General features: G+C 44.6%; 1 protein-coding gene across 1 annotated transcript in view; it reads left to right on the forward strand.

Annotated features, from left to right (window-relative positions):
• Positions 1 to 21,623, forward strand: part of Pdk (pyruvate dehydrogenase kinase) — a 70,061-nt gene that overhangs the window by 36,085 nt on the left and 12,353 nt on the right. The window contains exons 6-11 of the mRNA XM_050179219.3: positions 232 to 309; positions 453 to 529; positions 2,692 to 2,799; positions 12,570 to 12,680; positions 14,998 to 15,111; positions 17,267 to 17,484. Coding sequence (XP_050035176.1) covers positions 232 to 309; positions 453 to 529; positions 2,692 to 2,799; positions 12,570 to 12,680; positions 14,998 to 15,111; positions 17,267 to 17,484 — 706 coding nt within the window. The remainder of the gene's footprint in view (positions 1 to 231; positions 310 to 452; positions 530 to 2,691; positions 2,800 to 12,569; positions 12,681 to 14,997; positions 15,112 to 17,266; positions 17,485 to 21,623) is intronic.

A 21,623-nucleotide genomic window follows, 5' to 3' on the forward strand; every position in this document is an offset into this window, starting at 1 on the left:
TATGGCCGCTGCTTGTATAAGCTTGTCTGCATGCATATCAAGCTTGTTTACAGTTTGTAATTCTGCAAAAAAAGTGTGAACTTGAATACTTGTAAACTTATGTACATTGTTTTTGTCTTCCTCTATGAAGTTCAGTGTTCCTCTATGTTGAACTGATGGCCACTGCCACAGTCAGTTCTGGAAATAACTTATTTGTTGTGGTCAAGCTGAATGTTATTTCAAAATTTTCAGATGCCTATGAAAATGCAAAGTTCCTATGCGACCAGTATTATCTTACATCTCCTGGCCTCGTAGTTGAACAGTGTGATGGTAAGTGTTCCACATAAGCTTTTCAATGTTTCACTGTTGCTTTTTGTCACATTCCACTGTGTTCAAGTTTCACTTCCAGCACTGTGGCATAGTGAGCTGTTTTTCAAACTTCGATGTCTTTGTGTTTTCTCTTTTTTTTTTAGTGATAGCCCCAAACTCCACCATCTGCATAGACTACGTGCCGTCACATTTATATCACATGCTGTTTGAGCTTTTCAAGGTGAGCATTGTGGAAACATTGTTTTTGCAATAGCTCTTTCGTACCTCGAAGTTTGTTTCTTTAGGCTAGTTTCTATTACTGGAACAGTTCAACGCTTGTTTATATAAACATGCAGTCCTTGCTCGCCACAGAATTGTAAATATTTCTGAATCTTCTAATAGCCGAAAGTTGCTATAACGAAGTTGCTGTTGAGCCACAAGCTCTCCCACAGACTGCACCTAATTTTGGACTGCAGCTCATTGGCTGGTTGCATTTTTCTTGATTACTCCACTGCATTCGATAAATTGAACTAATACCTTTGCGCAATGAAAACTAAATACACAAGAAAGGTGGACAAAGACGAGCGTTACTTAGAACTGTTTAATGGAAAGATAAAAATGTACATATATATCCTCTTGTTACGCATGTGTATATGAGCAAAATGAGACCAGGCATTTGCACATCAAAGGCGGTTGCGTAAGAAGTTAAATTCAGCATCAAGTAATCAGATAAAAGGCTCGCTATTCAATAAAGTATGTCACAAACTACTCTTCTGTAAATTAAGCAAAATGAATTAAATGTAGACGTCCATCTTCTTATTTGGCTCGAGTATTTCCTGTCTAATTGTCTTTAGTGCAATGCTCTGTCATGTACCACAAGGTCAGTTTTAGGTAGGTCCCCTTCTATTCCTAACATATATATTAATGACCTTCCAGATTGCGTTTCCTCTAACATTCTCTTATTTGCCAATAATTGTGTTATTTTTAGCAAAATTATTAATGGTGATAACAATGCTAATGCTCTACAAAGTGATTGTGGCACTATATCTAACTGCTTATTAAAGGGAAAATGAGACATCCACCCAGACTTAGCTGATTGCTACAAAGGAAACCCATACAGGTTCCTCGAAAGAAAAGCCTCACAGCTGAAGAAAAATTTGTCCTGGTCCGGGACTTGAACCCGGGACCACCACCTTTCCAAGGCAGCTGCTAACCAGGCAGCTAACCATGCGACTAGCAGATGGCAGGGCGAAGTCGAATTCATCAACAACTCGAAGCAAAGGCAAGAGTTTGACGTAACAGTTCAGCGGAAACCTGCAAGGTGAAGAGAAGTACTGTGTTTAATAAAGGCAAAATGAGACATCCACCCAGACGTAGCTAATTTCTACAAAGGGTGGATGTCTCATTTCCATTAATTAATTACTTCTCTCCACCTTACAGGTTTCTGCTGAACTATTACGTCATATATCTAACTGGTGTAACATGTGGCTTACGGAACTGAACCCTAACAAGTGCAAAGCTTTGCTTGTAACGCGAACCACATCTGCCTCTCCCTGCTATCTTCTTAAAAATATGGTTCCAGAATCTGTTCCTCCTTACCGGTATCTTGGCATCCACATTATTTCAAACCTTAAATGGACACTGCTTGTCAATAGCACAGTTAACAATGCTAATTGCTTGTTAGGCTGTCACCGTCGTAACCTTACTTCTGCTCCTTCCTCTCAATTTGCTACTCTTCAAAACTTTCATCAGGACAATGCATCTTCTATATGGGATCCTTCTTCTAATGCCCTTAGTACTACAACTGAACTTCTCCTGGACTCTAGGTGTTGAGGACACTAGGTAATAAACAAGTAAATTAATGAAAATGCCTTCATTATAGCCTATATTCATTATAAACATACATTTGTTACATACTGATATTAGCAAGAAATATTTTACATTTACTTCATTATATCTAGTAAATTGTTAAATCAAAATTCAGCTAATTCCGGCATGTACTGCAAGAGCACTGAACAAGGAACACATAGTAGCACGGAAGACTGAGGTCACCCGCCTTGGTGGCTTAACGGCTATGACACTGTGCTGCTAACCACAAGGTCCTGGAATCAAATCCTGGCTGCTGCAGCAGCTGCATTTCGATAGTGGTGAAAAGCAAAGAACACTCGTGTAGTGTGCATTGGGTGCACGTGAAAGAACTCCAGGTGGTCAAAAGCAATTCGGAGTGCGTGTCTCATAATGAGATCATGGTTTTGACACATAAAACCCCGGAATTTAATTACTTTAAATAAGCGCTGAGGTCATCATGAAGGAACGTGTGATGTCAAACTTGACAGATGTGTAATTTTGCTACCTGTCCAACTAATCGGGGGCTCAATTTGTTTTTTGCTTTTACGTACACAGAACTCCATGAGAGCGGTAGTTGAGTACCACGGGACTGAGACCGAATCCAGCGACTTGCCTCCACTGAAAGTGCTCATTGCTCGAGGACGAGAAGACCTCACCATTAAGGTTTGTTGCACAGTCTGTGCTTAAAGATTTTAGCGGCCATGTTCGTGCTCTTGCTTCATCAGACATGCAGAGTGCCGGACATTTGATGAGAACTGGAGATATCTTCATCTGTGTAACAAAAGCTCTGCAGATGTGATTCTTCCATGCAAGATATCAGTATTAATACCTTAAACTCTATCCTTTATCAGTGTAAAACAGAACATGAGGTTGCATTTAAGAGGCTGCAGTAAGTGTACAACTACTGAATATAAGTCCTGCGCAAGTCTCAATTTTAACAAGAAGTTATTTGGTACTTATTGAAGCAAAGCTTAATTTCGTGGCCTCTGTCCCTAGGGTTTAGCATGGGTCAGTCGGCCAATCATTTGGCTGCTGGATTTTTTGCCTTAATGGCTCAGTGGGAAGGTTTTGACACTCGCACGGGTGAAGCATGGCGAGACTACAGGCATGGTGCTGTGTGGGAAAGAGGAAACACTAGTGCGGAAGTACGCCACACGACTATAGGTTAACACAAGCCGTTGCTCAATTAAAAAAAAATTATGCAGAGCCTACTCAATGTGAAAAATCTGTGCTAATGCAAAGCATTTGCTACGCAATGCATGTAATGAAGTGTTTGAATGTTTAATTTTGTGTGCATTCCAATTCTGGCATTTGGGCTCGCTAAGTGGCCATTAGAAGCAGGCGGATGTATACCCTCAAGCAACCTGTGTTGTTGCATGATATTGATGCGAATGTCTCCACTGCCATGTGTAGTAGAACACATAACGGCATCTCTAGTACAATGGAAGACGCATTAGTGCAGTGAAGATGAGGAAACACCCGCACAGACACTGGCATGGCGCTGAATTAGACGCATATATCATCTGCTGTGTACGAGAGAGAATGAGGGAGAGAAAAAGCCGGCAGATCCCACACCCTGTGGGAATCGATGTTATGCGAAGCGCTGTGCGGGGAGCCTACCTTGTTACCGAAACGACTATGAGAGCACCAAGACCTAGGCGGCTGTTTTATGACCTACATCAAATGCATGTCATGACATACATGTCATGACCTATCATTTATGTTCATCATACACTCTTGTCATAGTATACCACTTTTGGTAAATACCAATTTAACGAAATGGCCGTGAGAGCACTAAGAAGTAGGCGGCTGTTTCATGACCTACATGATACACGTCACGATATTCATGCCATGACCAATCATTTATGTTCGTCATGCACTCTTGTCACACTACGCCAATTTTGGTACATACCAAGATGTAGGTGGCTGTTTCATGACCTACATGACACGCATGTCATGACATTCATGTCATGACCTGTTATTTATGTCAGTCATACACTATTGCCATACTATGCCAATTGTAGTACATACCGAGTTAACGAAACAACCATGAGAGCACCAAGACATAGGCGGCTGTTTTATGACCTACATGACACACGTCATGATATTCATGCCATGACCTATCATTTTTGTTTGTCATACACTCTTGTCATACTATGCCAATTTTGATACCTACCAAGTTAATGAAACGACTATGAGAGCACCAAGACGTAGGCGGCTGGATAGATACAGTCAAAGTAGCAAATGTTTGCCAAGAAATGCTTCGCATTTAATAAGCTTGAAATCACTTTCAAACACTTGCCTACAACTGGTTTTATGGGTGCAGTGCACATCAGTGTAGAGAGAATGAGAAAACAAACACTCGCTCACACAAGGCACCACTGATAGAAATACAACACCAGATATGTCTGGATTTTAACTGGGCTGATCTCGAAGGCGGTGCAATGTGACATAGCATGTCAAAGAGCTAGCTCGTGTTCAAAACCTATCATCAGACCTAATCTCCACCTAATGCGACAGATGAATGGAACCAACTGCCTGATCCAATAGTTAGCAAGTGCAACTGAAGCTTGCAACTTACCTTCACATACAGCCACCGTATATATAGTACTAACCAGCAGTCCTACTCATTGCTTTGTGCTTATTCTTCACCTTTTTAATAGTTTCATTCAAATATAATGGTGCTTTTCTATCTGTAAGTATTTTCTTTTCTGTAACTATGAAGGTCTTACTACACGGAGTATGAGATACGCGTCTCGCCATGCATACACATCTTTAAGCTCATATGTGTGCGATGAAGGACAAACAGCCGCATGATATTCTCGGAAAGAGACTGGCAGTATTGAAAATATATAAATGATGTGCACACTTCATTGCGCTATGCACAGCTTATATGTAACTTTCTTATGCTACCTCATTCTATTTATTCTATTAATATTAGAGGTACTCAGTTTTTTCAATTTAAGGAAAAATGAGGCAAATGAGCATAAGGAAAAATGAGTGATCTCTGCCAACTGTCCCAAGTATTCCGTAAAGTTTAAAATCTTGAGCTCGTTCTATGATTTTATGAATGTTGCGTCAAGTTCTATAAAAGATAAATTCTGTGCACAAAACTACGATTTTATGAATGTTGCGTCAAGTTTTATAAGAAATAAATTCTGTGCACGGGAAAGTGTTGCTCATCATTCTCCAACACTACCGTTGGAAGTCTTGTGATCATGAAAGAACACCAGAGGAGTAATTTCTTCAAGAAAGTTGATAAAGCTTCTGAAGCAAGCAAAATTCAAAACAGCAAGGTTGCTACAGAAGTTGCTGTAATCTAAAAACAATGTGTTGCTTGTCAGTCTCCACTGTAGTACTAGTAATAGTAGTAGTAGTAATAGTAGTAGTAGTAGTAGGTAGAAAAAGAAGGGCTACAGGCATTGTAACAGTGTCACTTCTATGGCAAAGAAGTCCGACACGGCTGTGGACGACACGAAGGACGCGGACAAGAAGACGCAACAGCGTAGGCTTAGCCAGTCACACCTGGAACAGCGTCTAGCCCGAGCCCCACTTCAGTAGCGCTGGCGATCCGGCTGCGGAGCCCGGCACGGCGCACTTCTTCTTCCTTACAACTTCCCCCCTCGCTGAAGACGGAGCCGCACAGGAGGCCTAAGGCGTCGTGAGGACGAAGGGCTCGTGATACGGCTTGAGCCGATCTACGTGCACAATTTCGCGGCCTCGGCGACGCAGGTCCGTAGGGGGCATCAGAGGTTCGATAACGTAGTTCACCGGAGAAGTTTGGCGTAGAACCCGGTAAGGTCCATGGTATCGGGATACAAACTTGGAGGAGACACCTTGTGTCGAAGTAGGAGGCACCCACAACCAAACAAGAGCGTCAGGCGAAAACTGGTGGTGGGGGCGCCCGTCGTCATGACGAAATTTCTGTAGCGCTTGTTCTTGCCTTGTAAGGGAGCGAGCTAGTTGCCGACATTCTTCTGCATACCGGGCGGCTTCGGAAACCGGTGTACCCTCTGATAAGTCGGGACGGTAAGGGAGAATAGTGTCAATGGGAAATGATGGTTCGCGGCCATATAGAAGAAAGAAGGGAGAAAAGCCCGTCGTTGACTGGGGTGCCGTGTTGTAGGCGTACATGACATAGGGAAGGATGAGGTCCCAGTTGGTGTGGTTGGAGGCAACATACATCGAAAGCATGTCGCCAAGAGTCCGGTTAAAGCGTTCTGTCAATCCGTTTGTTTGCGGGTGATATGCGGTGGTACAGCGATGAATAATGCGGCATTCAGCGAGAAGTTCTTGAATGACATCGGCGAGAAAGACACGGCCACGGTCGCTCAGGAGTTCGCGGAGAGCGCTGTGACGTAGAATGAAGCGTTGGAGGAAGAAGGAGGCAACGTCACGAGCCGTCACGGCTGGCAGAGCGGCCGTTTCTGCATACCTCGTGAGATGGTCTACAGCTACAATGACCCAGCGATTGCCAGCAGCTGTGTATGGCAGAGGCCCGTAGAGGTCTATCCCAACGCGGTCAAAGGGTCGCGAAGGGCACGGCAAAGGTTGCATTGGTCCAGAAGGGCAGCAAGGATCAGGCTTCCGGCGTTGACATTCTCTGCAAGAGCGAATGTACTTTTGCACAAATGTGTACATACCACGCCAATAAAACCTATGACGTAGTCTGGTGTAGGTCTTGAAGAGACCAGCGTGTGCACACTGAGGGTCGGCGTGGAAAGCGGCGCATACATCAGTGCGGAGCTGCCGAGGTATTACAAGCAGCCATTTGCGGCCGTCGGAACTGTAGTTACGGCGATAGACAATTCCGTCGCGGATGGTGAAATGCGAAGCTTGTCGGCGTAATGCTCGGGATGGTGGGCATGTAGGTGAATTAGAGATGTAATCTATCAAAGATGAAATCCAGGAGTCCTTGCGCTGCTCCAAAGCCATGTCGACAGAAGCGAATGGGAGAAGTGGGTCGTCTAGGACGGACACACTGACAATTTCGGCGTGGACAGGCGAGCGCGAAAGAGCATCGGCATCAGCGTGCCTCTTGCCTGAGCGGTAGACAACCCGGATATCGTACTCTTGGAGCCTCAGTGCCCACCGGGCTAGGCGGCCGCAGGGATCCTTGAGAGACGACAACCAGCAAAGTGCGTGGTGATCGGTAACGACATCGAAGGACCGGCCGTACAGGTATGGGCGAAATTTTGTGATGGCCCAGATGATCGCGAGACATTCTTTTTCTGTGGCGGAATAGTTGGCTTCAGCTTTCGTCAGAGTGCGGCTCGCGTAAGCAACAACATATTCTTGGCAGCCGGGCTTTCGCTGGGCGAGCACAGCGCCAAGACCAACACCGCTAGCATCCGTATGGATTTCCGTGGGAGCAGTTGGATCGAAATGACGCAGTATCGGTGGTGTTGTGAGCAGGCGACGTAGCGTTGCAAAGACATCATCGCAAGCCGGGGACCATGAGGAAAGATTGGGGTCTCCTCGAAGAAGCTCTGTCAGTGGTGCCATAATCGAAGCGAAATTTCGAATAAAGCGGCGGAAGTACGAGCAGAGGCCAATGAAACTGCGCAAGTCTTTTAGTGACGTTGGCCTCGGGAATTCTGTAACAGCACGGAGCTTAGCGGCATCAGGGAGAACGCCGTCTTTCGACACGACATGTCCGAGAATTGTCAGCTTGCGTGCGCCAAAGTGACATTTTTTCAGGTTTAGTTGGAGGCCAGCGTCACTGAGACAGCATAAAACCTGCTCCAAGCGATGAAGGTGAGTAGGAAAATCTGGTGCAAACACTACTACATCATCCAAATAACACAAGCACGTGTTCCATTTGAGGCCTCGGAGAATAGTGTACATCATCCGCTTAAAAGTCGCGGGCGCGTTGCAAAGTCCGAATGGCATCACACGAAATTTGTATAGGCCATCTGGTGTGATGAAAGCAGTTTTAGGCTTATCGTCTGCAGCCATAGGCACCTGCCAATAACCAGAGCGCAGATCGAGGAAGGAAAAGAACTCTGCGCCTTGTAAGCAGTCTAGGGCGTCGTCGATCCGCGGCAATGGATAAACATCCTTTCGGGTTATTTTGTTTAGGCGATGGTAATCCACACAAAAGCAGATCGAGCCATCTTTCTTTTTAACTAAAACTACTGGCGATGCCCATGGGCTGTCGGATGGTTTAATGACACCACGCTTTAGCATGTCACCTACTTGCTCATCAATGACACACCGTTCGGTCGACGATACGCGGTATGGTCGCTGCCGTAGCGGTGAGTGAGAACCGGTGTCAATCCGGTGACATACAGTCGTCGTTCGGCCCAGAGAAGTGGTATGGCTGTCAAAAGCAGGGCGAAATTTCTTGAGGAGACGAAGAAGGTCATGGCGTTGCTTGGGGTTTAAGGCATTGTCGATGACATGGTTGAAAACGTCTTCAGGCGATGTGGACGTCACGGGACTACAGTAGAGGGTGTTGACCTCTGACGATCCTGTAGGAAGTTGCAACGTGGTAATGGCGTCGTAAGGCTCCACAGTGCCGAGAGATTCACCGCGAAGCAACGTAATCGGGAATGGGAAGTAATTGTATACAGGAAGGTGAGTCGCGCCAGCTTGAAGGCCAAGCAGTGCAGTTGGGAGTGGTGAGAGGTGGCGATGAACGAAAGCAGTCGAAGGTGTGAAGAGTACGGTAGCGTCGGAGGCAACGGAACAGGATACAGGTGCCAGAACGGATGCGTGTGGAGGTATTTGGATGTCGTCAGTGAGGGACAACTTGGTACAGGAAAGCGAAACGTCATCAGATATGGCATTGCCAAGGGAAGAGAAGGCGACTTCTGCACGGGAGCAATCAATGACAGCTTGGTGACGGGAGAGAAAATCCCAACCTAAAATAATATCGTGGGAACAGTGGGGAAGAACGACGAACTCGACTGCGTAGAGCACTCCTTGAATTTCAAGTCTGGCGGTGCACGCAGCCACCGGCTGGACGTGCTGTGCTGTGGCCGTGCGGAGTAAAGGACCGAAGAAAGGTGTCGTGACTTTTCGTATTGAGCGGCAAAGTTTTTCGGCAATTACAGATATGCCGGCACCTGTGTCAATGAGGGCAAGCACAGAGACACCTTCAACAGCGACATCAATAACGTTGGTCGGCGAAAGAAGAGGGCTTGAGCGTTGCGGCGATGACGCAGTTCTTGCCTCAGGAACTGCGCCACCTAGTTTTCCGTGTCAGCAGGAGAGGGACGTCGACGCATCGGGGAGGGCGAGCGACGACGAGGAGAAGGAGAACGGCGGTCAGAAACTTGATGAAGGCTTGGGCGGGGAAGGGGTAAATCGCGGTCAGGAGCGTAAGGCAACGGATGGTCGTACGCGGCTGTGCGTGGGTCGTCACGTGGATGAAGTAGACGGCGGCGGCACAGGCGTGCAACGTGACCGGGAATACCGCACGAATAGCAGATGGGCCGATTGTCCGCTGTACGCCAGGGATTAATTACTCGATGAACTGGAGGTCATGGCGGCGTGGGGGTAAAAACAGGGTTAGGCATCGGAGGCGGAGCCCGGAAGGTCTGTGGTTGTGGTCGTGCGACGGCGTCGGCGTAAGTCAATGGGGCGGTGAGTTGAGGCGCCCGTTCCAGAGGAAGGACCTCGGACACTTGTTCTTCTATAAAGTGTCGTAGGGTCGGACTAAGGGATGAACTTGACTCCAGTGGGTTAGAGATTAGGGAGAGCTGGCGAGCAACTTCTTCCCGGACGAAAGCCTTGATTTGCGAGAGGAGGGTGGCATCTGGGAAAGGAGAGGTCAAGCCGGACAACGATTCCTGATGGGGAACACGACGGCGGGTGAGGAGGCGTTGACGGCGGAGCTCGTCATAGCTTTGGCACAGTTCAATAACTTGGGCAACAGTAGAGGGGCTCTTTGAAATGAGCATCTGAAACGCGTCCTCGTCGATACCCTTCATGATATGCTTGATTTTATTGCCCTCAGTCATGGATGCATCGACGCGTTTACAGAGATCGATGACATCTTCGATGTAGCTGGTAAAGTTCTCACCAGGCTGCTGAGAGCACGACTGCAGACGCTGTTCGGCACGAAGCTTTTGAACAGCAGGGCGGCCGAAGACCTCGCTGAACTTTGTCTTGAACACCGTCCAGCTTGGGACTTCGCTTTCGTGGTTCCGAAACCACAAGTGGGCAATTCCGGTGAGGTAGAAAGGGACGGTGGTCAATTTCGTGATGTCATCGCATTTGTTGTTCCGACTGACGCGTTCGTATGATGAGAGCCAGTCATCAACGTCGTGGTCGTCAGTGCCGCTGAAGATAGGTGGGTCCCGCTGGCGGAACGTGCCAGGGCATACGGTAGACTGGGGAGCAGGTGGTGGTAAGCTCATGGCGCTTTCGGTGGTCATGATGGCAGGGAGAGTCCAGCTGCGCAATTCCAGGATTGCAGGAGACCCAGCAAACCTCCACCAATTATGGCAAAGAAGTCCGACACGGCTGTGGACGACACGAAGGACGCGGACAAGAAGACGCAACAGCGTAGGCTTAGCCAGTCACACCCGGAACAGCGTCTAGCCCGAGCCCCACTTCAGTAGCGCTGGCGATCCGGCTGCGGAGCCCGGCACGGCGCACTTCTTCTTCCTTACACTTCTCAGTAGACATCTGAACTGTCCCGTGGCCATGCGAAAGATGCAGATGAAGAGAAAAGATAGGCATGAGGAAAGTTACAATAAATCACGCGTAGAGAAAATAGAAAAATAGTGCCAAGTTTGCTGTTTCTGTGCTGCTTCTAGAGATAAATCTTTAGTACAGTGTGAATGTGCATCATAAAAGACATATGCTCAAAACAAGCTTGAAAGGATATGTGCTATCCTCCACCTTCAATCGTGTCTGCAAGGTTTTTACGAATTTCAAAGGTTGCAGGTTGGCATGTATGGTAAATTGGCAGTGCCTTTTATGCTGAGTGTTTTAGCAAAGCCTTTTAGCAAAGCCATTGGTTCCCTTCAGGAGCCAATCAGTCTTCTGTGCATTGAAAACGAAGTTTCACCACATTCCTTGCATATTCAAAATCGTGAAAGCGTACAGCTTCATAATGGATTAATAATTTTTATATCTTCAGTAAGTTTTGTCAAGCTGACATAATGTGGACTCCGTACGAGAGTTCTTTACAGGAACGTCAGACATGGAAACATCAAGTATGTCTTGTTTAGTGCATCTGTAAAAGATATCTCCAGTCACTTGACAAAGATGCCTGAGGTAAAACATTGTGAAAAACAACAATTGAAGTGAACCTGCCACACGATAGCACACTGACGCCGGAAGCAAGCACCCAGCCGTCTACCTTCCGATTTGTTTTACTAAAACACTTTACTCTCAATAATAAAGTTTACTGTGCAGGTCCAATCAGCGGTGATTTAACAAAATAGTATTAGAGGGATTTTAAATATAATTATTGTCATCAGTGCTTTTCCTTTTGATGCAGTGCCTTGTGCAGTATCAATTCTGCATATAGCAACTGAAGGGGTTAATCAAGCAATTCTTCGAAACAGGGCACCACAGTAAAAAAAAAGCTATCTTTTTGCATCCAGTGTCATACATACCACGTCCATCTCATAAAACAAACCACCCTCCTCAACAGCAGCGGGCCAACTATACGCTGTTTCGTAGATATGTGTTGCTAAACTCAGCTTCCTTCTTATGTTGCCATCCTTGGGCAATTGTTCTTGTGGTTTTTTTTTTTTTTTTCGATTAGCTGTTCTGCCTTGATGCATACTGATATACACGTATACTGTATCGCCCAACTGCCACGCTCTCAAATGAGAGTAGCAGTATTGTAAATAAATAAACAAATAAACAAATAAATAAATAAATAAATAAATATCGGGCAATGCTATGAAAGTGAGAAGTTTCTCTCACTGTTTGCATTTGTGACTGAAAAATAGTGCGTCACATATGAAAGATAGATGTAGGTATGCATCATGTTAGTCGATGTAAATGAAGTTTCATTAAATCTCGAGCATGGTGAAATGATTACAAGGAAGGAAACGGAAACTAACCTATTTACCACCAAATGAGCAGTGTGCCACGTTTCTGTGACCAACAACCATGGTGTGCCACTTTGTTTTGAACTGGAAACTTCAAAGTGCAGAAATATGTGGTATAACCTTATGTCAGCAAGTTATAGTTGTCATACATGAAGTAGCTATTCCATAAAAGGCATTGCAGATAAAAAACAACTGCACTGCAAAATGCAGTGAGACTTCTCTGACTACACTACTTGCGTAGCTTCCACAACATTGCCTGCTAATTATGAAATGCAATATATACTAGTAGGGTAGTATTGTTTGTTGTTGCTCTATTTTTCTTTTTGCTCATTTTTGCACACAATCTCAAATGCTGTTAAATCTGTGCAAGTTTAGCTGTATTGTTTGACCATTTGCTGCAATTCATATTTCCAGCTGTGTGACAAAGGTGGAGGCATCCCACGGTCTTGCATAGAGTTGTTGTTTCAGTACATGTACTCCACTGCTCCACAGCCTTCAGCTTCTGGCCTCAACTCTGCACCTCTGGTAAGCATGGCCGAGTTGCAAACCAGTGTCACTTGTACAGCTTTTATATGTTTACACGGATGCTTCAGCTAAGTAAGCTCAAAGGCAAGTCCTAAAAACTTGAAAATAAATGGACATTTTGATGCATGCTAGGAAAAAAACTTTCGCTAGTTAGTACTTGCTCCAGGATTATAACTAGCACTAAAGAGGCACAGAACCAAATGGAGAGAGGCTCAGGACACTAGTGTTGTGTCCTGCGTGTTTCGCCAGTCTGGTCATGCATCTTTTTAGTAGTGCTAGTTAGTGCCTCAGTTTGGGTGATGCCATTGCTGAAGCTACAGCCCTGCTACATTTGAAATAGAACTCCCAATATGTATTGGAATAAAGTTGAACCTCAATATAACAAATTAATTAATATAATGAAGTAAATAATGCATGCTCCTCCCTGATATCAGTGAGATACTGATAGGAGGAGTGCTGATACAGTGCAAAAGGCAGCGTGGGACCTACATATGCAGGAACTAGGAGTATCTTAAAGCTGTAATCTTGTTGCCTATGCTAATGCTAGCCTGCCAGCTATACATAAATATAGTCTCCATCTGACTTCGTCAAACTGTATTCTACAGGCTCAAACAGCTCAACTCGCATGGATAATTCCACGTTTCAATAGAGACAAGGTGGGAGCTTGTTAGTTTGTCTAGTGCCATTACAAACAGGGAAAAAAAGGAAGACTATGCAGGGGTTCAATGAGCAATGTCTTATACTTTTAGTTGCCTAATTGACACTGTTAATCATAGGGGGAAGGAGGAAGGGGGAAGCCTGAGGTTGTTCTTGTTTGTGCTCTGTGGGAGAAACAGCAGGATCAGGCAAGAGCTGAAGTGTTCAAAACTGATGTAAGTTGTATTCCCGAGAGTGCAGTGTGGCAGATGCTATCAGTAGTAACAGGTGTTGTAGTAAGGGTTCTTGCATCTTATGTGAAAATAAATTAAAAATTATAATTATCATAGTTATATATATATATATATATATATATATATATATATATATATATATATATATATATATATATATAATCTTTTTATTGAGAGACAGCTTTAAATAGTTGCAAGCTGTTTCTCTCAAAATTTATGTCAAGGGGAGCTGGGGTGTGTGAGCATTTCAGTATGCCATTGCCATCCATATTTCATTATAGCATCATTATTGGCATGCCAAGCCTCCCTGCTTGCAGTTGTTTGTTAATCATGAAAGTGTAATCTACCAAACTAAGTGTCTCCCTTTAATAGCGCTTTTTATATATATATATATATATATATATATATATATATATATATATATACTTTCTCTTAATTCCTATGTAATTCACCCACTTTTATTATTATATTTTTTTTATATATTATATATATAGTGTTACGATCTGTTAGGACATCCCTCTGCTATTTTCAGGGGTTAGACCAGGGCTGGTGGCCTTGTGGCCGTTACATTAATCGAACAGTGCTCTAACATGCACTAAGTTTTAAGAAAGCATGAAACCTTCATTGTGGATAAAGCCGACTGTTCGTCAGCAAGCATATAGAAATTGTTCTAGCATATTGTGCCAAAAGTAGATACGTAATTGGCATTGCTTAGCTTAATTTCTAAATACGTCTTGATTTTACACCAACGTTTCTATTCTAGAGTTCCAGGTTCATGTCTCCATGCAGCTGAGAGAGAAAGACAGCATTTGACACTTTGTGGTCATGTTGTGCGAGTCAAAGTGCGAGTTATACTGAAAGCCATGAAAAGGCCCAACTCATAGAACGTGTAGAATTAGGGTGAAACTTTTTTGAAGATATGTTTTGATCTCTCTTTAGTTCCAAATACCCGCTTCATATTTGCCCTGGGAAGAAACAGTGGTTATCGAGCAGACTGCCGTGAGTAGCCTGCATGTGTAGAAGGGTAAAAGGTAGCATTGCATAATGCATGTAGTTGAGCGGGCAACAGGTTAGCATAGATCTATGTTGCATATGCTTCTCGGTTATAATAGTATCTGTAGATCATGTATGTCTTTCTGCAATTGGTAAATACCTAAACCAGACCTCTGGAACACAGTAAAATCTTGCACTGGTGTTCTATGCAACGTTGTCTACAACATACATCCAAAAGCGAAAATCATTATGATGTCTTTTTTTCAAAAGCAGATGAAACTGACACAATGCAAAAAATAGGCACGTGCCTAAAGTTTAATCTGTAGTTACGAGTAAACCTGTTAATGTTCTTATACCTTTACTTTTGCTAATCTTGTGCTTGCAGTTTTTTTCTTCCTTTGTAACAACTGCTTTTATCATTTGCATGGTTTCAGGCTGGCTATGGCTATGGTTTGCCCCTGTCTCGGCTATATGCCCGCTACTTTCGTGGGGACCTGATCCTGAACTCTTGTGAAGGATACGGAACTGATGCTCTCATATACCTGAAGGTAATTGCCTTATAAAAACGTGCTCAGGCTTTTGTACAGGTATTACATACATGAAATAATCAAGGCAGCAGCTTTAAAGGCCAACTGCAATGAAAATTTGGCCTGCGTAAAAAGCCTAGTATGAGATAGTGAACGTATTGAGCAGTCTCCATGCCAAATTCTATTTGAAGTGTGAGTGAATGTGTCAGAAAAGGCTTGCAAAAACAGATGTTCCTGATGCCTAAAGTGGAGGGAAAAAATGCCCACATTACCGCTTGCCAGAAGTTGCACAGAATCCATAATGGCTCCTTGGCATGAGCTCTGATATTGAGCGGCGGCCGCAGCACACTGAAAGTCTCGGAGGCCATCATCTGTCATTTGCAGCGTATCTGCCTACCACCACATGCATGCGTCGTCAGCTCTGGTACAATTTAGAGGCTATTATTAAAGGAATTAGACAATTACCAGCCCTGCAGCTTTACCAAGGTTGCTACAATAGTAAATACTATTCATTTATAACCAATTTAGCCAAGGCGAAGTTTCATTGCAGTTGGCCATTAAATGGGCACTAAAGAGGTACACAAAATTGATTTAGACTGTCAGACTACTCTTTCAAAATTTTTGTACATTTATATAGCCAGGAAAGTTTGGTTCTTAGTGATACAATGATGAAGGCTGGAGCTCTGTGCACTATGTAAGGTGCTGATAGCATCATTCCGACGTCATAGATTTCTAAGCGTTTTCTTCTCGTATTTGAGTCTGTGCTGTAAAAGTCTGAAAAAGTAGCAGGGTTAGGTCTTGGCTCGCTGTCAAATGCAATGTCAGTTTTATTTTTATTGAGAAACGGCTTTAAATAGTTTCAAGCTGTTTCTCTCAAAATTAATGTCAAGGGGAGCTGGGGTGTGTGAGCATTTCAGTATGCCATTGCCATCCATCTTTCATTATAGCATCATTATTGGCATGCCAAGCCTCCCTGCTTGCAGTTGTTTGTTAATCATGAAAGTGTAATCTACCAAACTTAAGTGTCTCCCTTTAATAGCGCTTTATTGAATTGCAGTGATTGAAAAGTGGATTATTGAATATTTAGGAAAAGGCAGGTGCAAATTTTCTCAGGTATGATTGATCATCATCTGTCTATGTTCATCCACCTTAAGTCTGAATATCACCTATAGGCAAGCAAGAAATAACTGCACTTCATGAATAATCTTGCACAGAATCTCGCAAGGAGAAGAACCACAACAAGTAGTGAACTGATGCTGCATGCATTTGTTGTAACTGACTGCAGACCAAATGTACATATTTATGCGTGATTGAATTCCACTTTCACAACTACACAAAATGATAGCCTGTCTTCAGACCTGTTATTAGCGTCAAAATTTCTGTTTATATGTGTAGTGGTCACTTGCAACACGTTTGCCAATAAAGAAGCATAGCAAGAATGTACAATATTAATGGCACCATTCAATAATGGCAACTACCATGCATCAAAACTTTCGGTTTAATGAAGCTTGGTTATAACTCTGTTTCCCACTGCAGATATCTTAATACTTAATATGTATCTGCCTCTTCAGGCAATTCAGTTGAAGCTGCAGTTGCAGTATCTGCCATAGCATCTATTGTATGAATGTATGCTCTGGATAAAAGAACTACACTCAGCACACATGCTACACATTCTCTAACGATTGGGTACTGAATATTGTCGCATCGTAGTGTTAAAAACCAAACACTGCCATAAGTGTGAGTTAAGAATTGATCTATTTATTGGGTGAACTTATGCCAAGAAAGACAAATAACGCTCCAGAGCACCGTCATTAATCATTCAACCTGGTCTTACAGGTAAAGTCTGTCTGCTATTCGTTTCTCACTGCACATTCAAGAGTGCTCACTGGTGCTCACACACACTCAAGAACGTGCCACACTGTTCACAGTGCACGCTTAAACTGATCACGTGTATCTTTTTTGCTATAGAACTAGCGACAACATTTGTGTAGTTTCGGATACAGCAGGCATTGAGATGCACCGAGCGATAACTTGACAGCAGTGCCAGTCCAGTGAAAATGGACACCAACATAAGGTCAAACAGTGATAGCTCTCTCTTTTTATAATATATTAATGTAGCTTCTTCTTTTTCAGTGCCTCCTGCATAGCTTAACTCTATGAAATGCTCTTGATGCAGGCACTGAGCAATGAGGCCAACGAAATGCTGCCCGTTTTCAACAAGACATCGAGCAAGCACTACAGCTCAGCTGTGGGCGCCAGTGATTGGATCGCACCTCCTCCACCACCCCCAGCAGCACCCTCGCCCCAGGGCCTCCGCCACATGTCCAACTTGCCCCTCAATGCAGCCAAACAGTCAATGCTTGCACGCAAGTTCTCCCAGCAGCACAAGAACAAGTGAGTGGGCAGGCTCCAAAAACCTGTGTGTGCAGTAGTTCTAGTTTGCACCACAGCAAAGCCCAGTTTACAGTAATGCCACTTAAAGTAAACAATTCACCACTACGATCCTATGTTACAACAATTGCCTGTAAAATGAAACAGATGGTACTGTATTTACTCAAGTAATATGTGCACCTTTTGCTCCAGTTTGGGACTTTACACAGGGGGTGCACAAAGCATGTGGGGATTTTGTGAATACACATCCGATAACATGCGTACAATGGTCACAATACGCATTATACAAAGAAGAATAAGATTATAACAACCAAAAGGCCATCATATTACAAAAGCACCTACTTCGTCTCATCTGAGTTGGACCTACCGTCATCCAACCCAGGGGACTCTGAGCCATGATCATCATTACTGGTGTCCCAAACAATATGTCCTCAGTTACGTCGAGCACATACGAGACTCCAGTTTTCTTACAACTCGACTCCATGATTTTGGTAGAGACCATATCTCGCAATACTAGAGTCCATATGCCAAGCTGGAGGGCTGGCATGGAGTAGCACATGGAGCGCGAAATATGCGAGCACAGTAAAAGTACAGTTAAACCTCGATATAACGAAGTAGGTAAAATCAGCAATGTTTCGTTATATTGAAATTCAACCTTTTATGCAAATAAGTACAGCTACCGATCTATTTTCCTTGCACAGAAACGTGCCGCAGAATTTCCCAATTATCGGGAAATTGAAAAAAGCAAGTTTGAATGAGAGAACAATTCATTTTGATGAATTTGAGAATCGGCAATGAATGATAGTTTCCAGGCCACGAAAAGCGTCGGCAACGGGGAGCGAATGCTTCGTCTGCCTCTGGCTCCAACAGGTCACCGAAACGCAAGATAACGCAACCTTTAATACTAAACGCGCGGGAGGGTGCCATGCCGTCTTGGCATGCCCACTCTTTGCATACGCAGCAGATTACCTCTAAAGCAGGGTGCGCAGCTGCGTACGCACTCAGCCGCGCTTACAGCCATGCGCAGCCACAGCCGTGGCGCGTGCCAACTTAACCCCCCGTCCCTAACACGCGCTTGATCGCGATACCGCGAGCTCGCTTCCCCCTCTTTCCCTTCGCTCGCACGGCGAAGCGGCACTCGTGCGTGATGCCACCACCTTTTCTTTTCTCACCTTCGCACACTTTCACTTATGCCTAAAGCACAATATGCGCGGGGTGCAATGGGATCTTATCGCACTTGGACAATTTATAACGAACATGATGCGGCTTCACTTTGGCAGTAACACTTGTTGCGCCGCGCGCGACTCGAGAGGTGCGTTTGCAAGCAGCCGCTTGTAATTCAATCATTTGACCATCTGGGTCCGCGGAAGTTTCCATTTATTGTCTCGCCATTCCTTTGCTGCGGAGGCGAAATTTTGTAATATTGAAATCGCATGCAAACACACTGCATTATATTGAGGTTCTAATTACGTGGTGTTCTATGGACAAGATGTTATAAAAAGTTGTACTTCGTTAGACCGAGAATTTAGTTATATTGAAGTTCGTTATATCGAGGTTTATGTGTCCTTCATTATAAACCTGGGTAATAAAGCTAGGGTACACAAATTACATGAGGGCATGAGAGAGAGAGAGAGAGAAGGGAAGACGGAAAGGCAGGGAGGTTAACCAGACTGAGTCCAGTTTGCTACCCTACACGTGGGGAGGGGAATAGGGAGTGAAAGAGGGAGAGAGAGAACTTAGGTGTAGGATGTCTACAGTCGGGCACTCAAGTCTGTTGCCCTCAGGTAGCAAAAAAGCGCTCAAACTGCTTTCTGGGCCAATGAACTGCGAGGCCAGGCTCCCAAGATCTTCGCTTCTGTAAATGGCCTGTCATCCAGTCTATTTAAGGCACACTGGAGAGTCTCGCGTTCATTATCGAAGCGAGAACAGTGGCACAGAAGGTGACTGATGGTCTCTTCACACTTGCACTTAGCGCACATTGGTGAATCCGCCATTCCAATACGATAGCTGTAGGAGTTGGTGAATGCTACTCCTACCCACAGCCGACACAGCAGTGTTGCGTCACGTCGTGGAAGGTTCGCTGGTAATGTAAGTTTCAGGGATGGGTCGAGGCTGTGTAAACGACACTTAGAGTTCTGTGGTGTATGCCAGCAACCTAACGTGATTGTACGAGCGAGATTGCGAAGCTCTCTTGCAGCATCGACTCTGGATAAAGGTATAAGGAGTGTCGGTGAGCCAGCCTGGGCGCGTCGGGCATGAATTGCACGAGTAAATATGGTATGCAAAAATACAGCTGAACCTCTATGGCAGACCTGGGTACAACAAATTATTGGGCGTAATAACATATTTCAGGCCTGTATAAGTGTGTAACGAATATATTCTTATAATGGATGTTAAATATAACAAAGGTATTTTCATGTAAGATGCGACCTTGTTATAATAAGCTTCGATTGTGTAAGCAAACTTATGTGATACTTAACAAATGAGCAAACTATTGTTTTTGTTGTTTTACTGCTCTTCACAGTGTATGGATTTGTAAGCAGCGACACATGCACTAATCAGGGGTTCGCTGCGTGTAAGTGCAGTATTTAACCATTATGCAAAATGGATCCAGCTCCAGTAGGGATCATGAATTTGTCATCGCTGTTTAACACTTATATGGGAATCCTGCAATGTTTGCCGCTGCCTGTTTACTGGAGCAATGAAAACTACTCAGGACTTGCTCTTTCGACAGTAACCCTGAGAAGGCACTTCAAAGCGTTTATTGCATTTCTGAACGTTACAGACCTATAAAGGAGCATGGGTAATCAGATGGCAAAGTGCGCCAAATTTGCTAGATCTTGGAACAAAAATTACAAGATGTACTACTAGAATACAAGGTTAACCAGAAAACAAGCACTTTCTGCTAGACTTGTGCAATATATAGCTGTGCTTCATGAACACAAGTAATTCATTTGGTGCATGTACATGCTGATTGCTATTACTTTCTTTCTTTTGTAGCATGAAAGCTAGATACTCAAGCCAAAAACTTGCCAATAACAGTGCCTAAAGTCTATATTTTACAATTTTACTGCTGCCTTCCAGTTGGCAATTTCACTTACTGTTACAGTGAAACCTTGTTAAATCGTAATCGGCTGGAGCTCGTAAAAAGTACGTACTAAACGGTAGTACTGTTTAACTGAAATAGCATGAGATCGCCCACTTACCTGTCGAAAACGGAACTCTGAGAGAGTGCGGGGAAAAAACATGCAGTATTTATTCAGTTCGCGCTACATAAGTGTTATTTTCGTTTGATGCCGCGGCGGCCTAGCACGACGACAGCAGCCTCAAACTTACTGAAGCTGCGTGCCAGCTTCTCAGCCAGCCCTCCTCCTCTTGGCAAACACTCGCACGGCAGATTCCTCGTTGGCGTTACATATTCTCCATGCACGCCGCGCAGTAGTGCTCCATAAGTCCCGGGGCGCCTTTTTCATTGCCGGGTGCCGGAGTTCGGAAAGCTTTTCATTTGGAATAGTTACGTTATTGCGCCCCTGTTCTCGTTGCGACGATTGCATTCACGAGGCTGACGTAACGCGCAGCTTCTGCCACTGTCGGTCCTGAATTGCCCGTGCTGTCGCTTTCCGTGTCGTCCTCATCACTGTCGCTAGTCAACACTTCGGCAACAACAGAGGCAACGATGGCGAAAAGTCTAACCTCGTAGCCGACATCTCTTCGCGGTCACAGCAGCGCTGCCGAGCAACTTCGCATTCCAAATGCCACACGCTGTAGTCAACAGCAGATCCATGTCGCGGGCCAGCGCCGACTTCTTCGTGTCACGTTCGATAGCACGGACGACGTCTAATTTTTCTTCTATGGTGAGCACCCGGCATCTTTTTTATCCGAGCTTCGGCAAGACGCGAGTCCTCCTTGGCCGAGGCCACAACCCTCTCTCATAGAATAAAGAACAACTTTAGAGAAGGGAAACTGTACCTTCGGCAGTGATACGAAAATAAGCAGCGGCAGCGCATGGAACTTAGCGGGGTGGACGCCAGATGGTGATGCTCAACCAGGAAGCGGAAGTGTTTCTTTTTTTTTTTTTTTTTTTAGAGCAAAATCCAATATGGCCGTTTTTTGCCAGTGCTCGCCCTGCTGCCTGTGCGGCA

Source organism: Dermacentor andersoni, chromosome 5 (genome assembly GCF_023375885.2).
Source record: "Dermacentor andersoni chromosome 5, qqDerAnde1_hic_scaffold, whole genome shotgun sequence".
In the NCBI taxonomy this organism is placed as follows: domain Eukaryota; kingdom Metazoa; phylum Arthropoda; class Arachnida; order Ixodida; family Ixodidae; genus Dermacentor; species Dermacentor andersoni.